We start from the raw sequence: 2,516 nt of genomic DNA, 5'->3' as shown, positions 1-2,516 counted from the left end.
GTAAGTTAACGAGTATTGAGTATTAGTGTAATAGTAGCTTACATGTAACATGAGACCGCCCTGACATAGTCCACGATATAATGGTGGTTGGCCAATAGCCAACAAGTTGCATGTCAACATAAGTGTGGCAGAAAATAATAAGATAAAATTGTATGTGCGCAATGCATATAGTAAGAAATTAAATTAAAAAAGACATTGGAGTTGGAGGAATCTTGGCACATTATTGAAGCCCCCCCACTTACAATCTTTTTTATATATTCTGTTCCTTATCATCTTCCACTGCTCAACTCTCCTCTCTCTCTCTCTCTTTCACACACACACACAGAGACAGAGGCACTAGCAGTTTGTTCTCTCTCTAAGATGGGTGGTGGCGCAGTACAATTTCTTCTCATCCTGGGGCTCTTGGCTACCTCATGCATAGCACAAGCCCCAAGTGGTGCACCCACACAGGCACCAACAACAACCCCACCACCACCACCTAGATCAGCCCCAGCCCCATCTCCCACAACAACACCACCTACACCTACACCTACACCTACACCTACACCTACACCTTCTACACCTTCCCCTACACCAGCTCCAGCTTCTTCCCCTGCAGCCTCTCCTCCTTCTCCTTCAGCACCAGCCTCCACGCCGTCTGAGGCACCCACCCCTTCTTCCACCTCTTCTCCACCTGGGCCACCCTCACTTACTCCTGGGCCTGCACCTGGGCCCTCAGGTGGAGCTGAGTCACCACCACCACCCTCCGCCGCCTTCTCCCCCAGCAAGGCCTTCATTGCTGCTTCCGCTCTCGCCGGAACCTTCCTCGCCCTCGTCTTGGCTTAGGACACAAATTTCGTGATTTGGATTCGTCCACGTGGAGGCACTTCGGCCCTTGATCTTCTTTTTTATAGACGGACGGACGGGATCTATTTCATTTATTTATCCTCTGCTCTTGTTGAGTAGCGTTTTCTTTCTTTCTTTTTTTTTCTTTTTTTTTTTTCTTTTTTCGGGTTTTATGTGTTATCTAGTTTTGTTCCTCGTTCATGTGTTTGTTCATTCGAGATTCGGGAGGGGTGACCGTTGATGATGATATTCATGATTATGATGATTATTTTGGTGATTCATTGTTTTGGTGTTCACACGTGTATGTAGATGACCATGATCATTTCGTTGTACATCTAATAATTGAAAGAATAAAACAGTTTGTCATTCTTTTTACTTACAAGCTTGTTACTTATGTGCAAATTGCAAAATCCGCTTGTTCCCTTTGTCAGAACCCCCTAAGAACTCATTCAACATGCAAAATTACTCGCTTCTTTGTGATCCCAGATTTCATTGTCGAATGTACGCCTAATTATTTGAATTTGGACACAGTATACACACGACCTTAATTTCCTTTTCTTAAATGAGTGCTTTAATTCAACGATAGATATGATGGCACGTAGTAATGACTTTTTGTTAAATTTAAAAGAAAAAAGTAAACACGATAAGATTTTTTTTCTACTTTCCACTCTCGCCACAGATCCGTGAGGAAGCAAGCATATATATATATATATAAAAGAAGGAAAAAAACAGTCCCACTCGTCGTTTGTATTTTATATTTTTTGCTTGTTGCATCTATGTCAGTAGTAAAGTTAAAATATACGAATACAGATTTTTTAGTAAAATCATTTGCAATTATATATAAAAATCATACAATTTGGACTGTAGCTAATTGTGCTCAAAATTTTCACGAAGGGCTTAAAAAATTTCTCGCAAAATTTAAAAGAAAATAATACGTTTATTATTTTAAAAATAAACGTTTAAGTGTGTGTTTGGTTAAGATTTTTAACATAATAAATCACGTTAGGATAAAAATTATTAATTATAATTTTTACATTTTAAACGTTATTTTTGTTCTGAATCATGTTTTAGACGTGTACTCAAACACGTAATCAATCTTAACAAACAAGATTTCTTGTATTCTTTACAGGGAAATCAATCTTAACAAACAAGATTTCTTGTATTCTTTACAGGGAATTAACTTTTTCATCATAATCATTTTACTTTTGTTAATGATATCTTACACTCACGAGAGAAAAGAAACTCACAAGACTTTTTGGCATCATATAGGAAAGAAAAGAAACTCACAAGACTTTTTGGCATCATATAGGAAAGGAGACATTTTATCATATGCGATCAAACCATAAATAGCTAAGTGAACTAGTGAAGTATAAAAACAATTTACCTATTTAATAAACCCTTATCAAAATATATCCACTTTTACAATTTGAGCTAGGTTTTAAACAAGTTACATTAGTCACTAAACAATATAGCTCTATATATAGTTTCATACGAGCTGCTTCCTAATTCTTATTTGCTTTGAATGTCAAGAAATAATAACAGCCATATTTAAGATACGTAGCCGTTCATAACTATAAGATTTTGCTAATTAAATTAATACTTCTCATTATTTAAACATAAAAAATTACACATCACATTACAGTCAATTACGTCATAATTGCTTACTTAGTTTGTATTGTTTTTGTATATTA

General features: G+C 36.5%; 1 protein-coding gene across 1 annotated transcript; it reads right to left on the bottom strand.

The window, feature by feature from the left end:
- Positions 1-200: 200 nt before the first annotated feature.
- Positions 201-1,243, bottom strand: LOC109800152 (uncharacterized). The gene has a single exon (XM_020360878.3). It carries the CDS (start codon positions 774-776, stop codon positions 270-272), a length of 507 nt encoding a protein of 168 aa, XP_020216467.1. The 5' UTR covers positions 777-1,243; the 3' UTR covers positions 201-269.
- Between the last annotated feature and the right edge of the window lie 1,273 nt (positions 1,244-2,516).

The sequence above is a fragment of the Cajanus cajan genome, chromosome 11, assembly GCF_000230855.2.
Source record: "Cajanus cajan strain Asha chromosome 11, NIPB_CcT2T_4, whole genome shotgun sequence".
NCBI lineage: Eukaryota > Viridiplantae > Streptophyta > Magnoliopsida > Fabales > Fabaceae > Cajanus > Cajanus cajan.
Note: the sequence above shows the minus strand (reverse complement) of the source record. Positions and strands in the feature narration are given on the sequence as shown.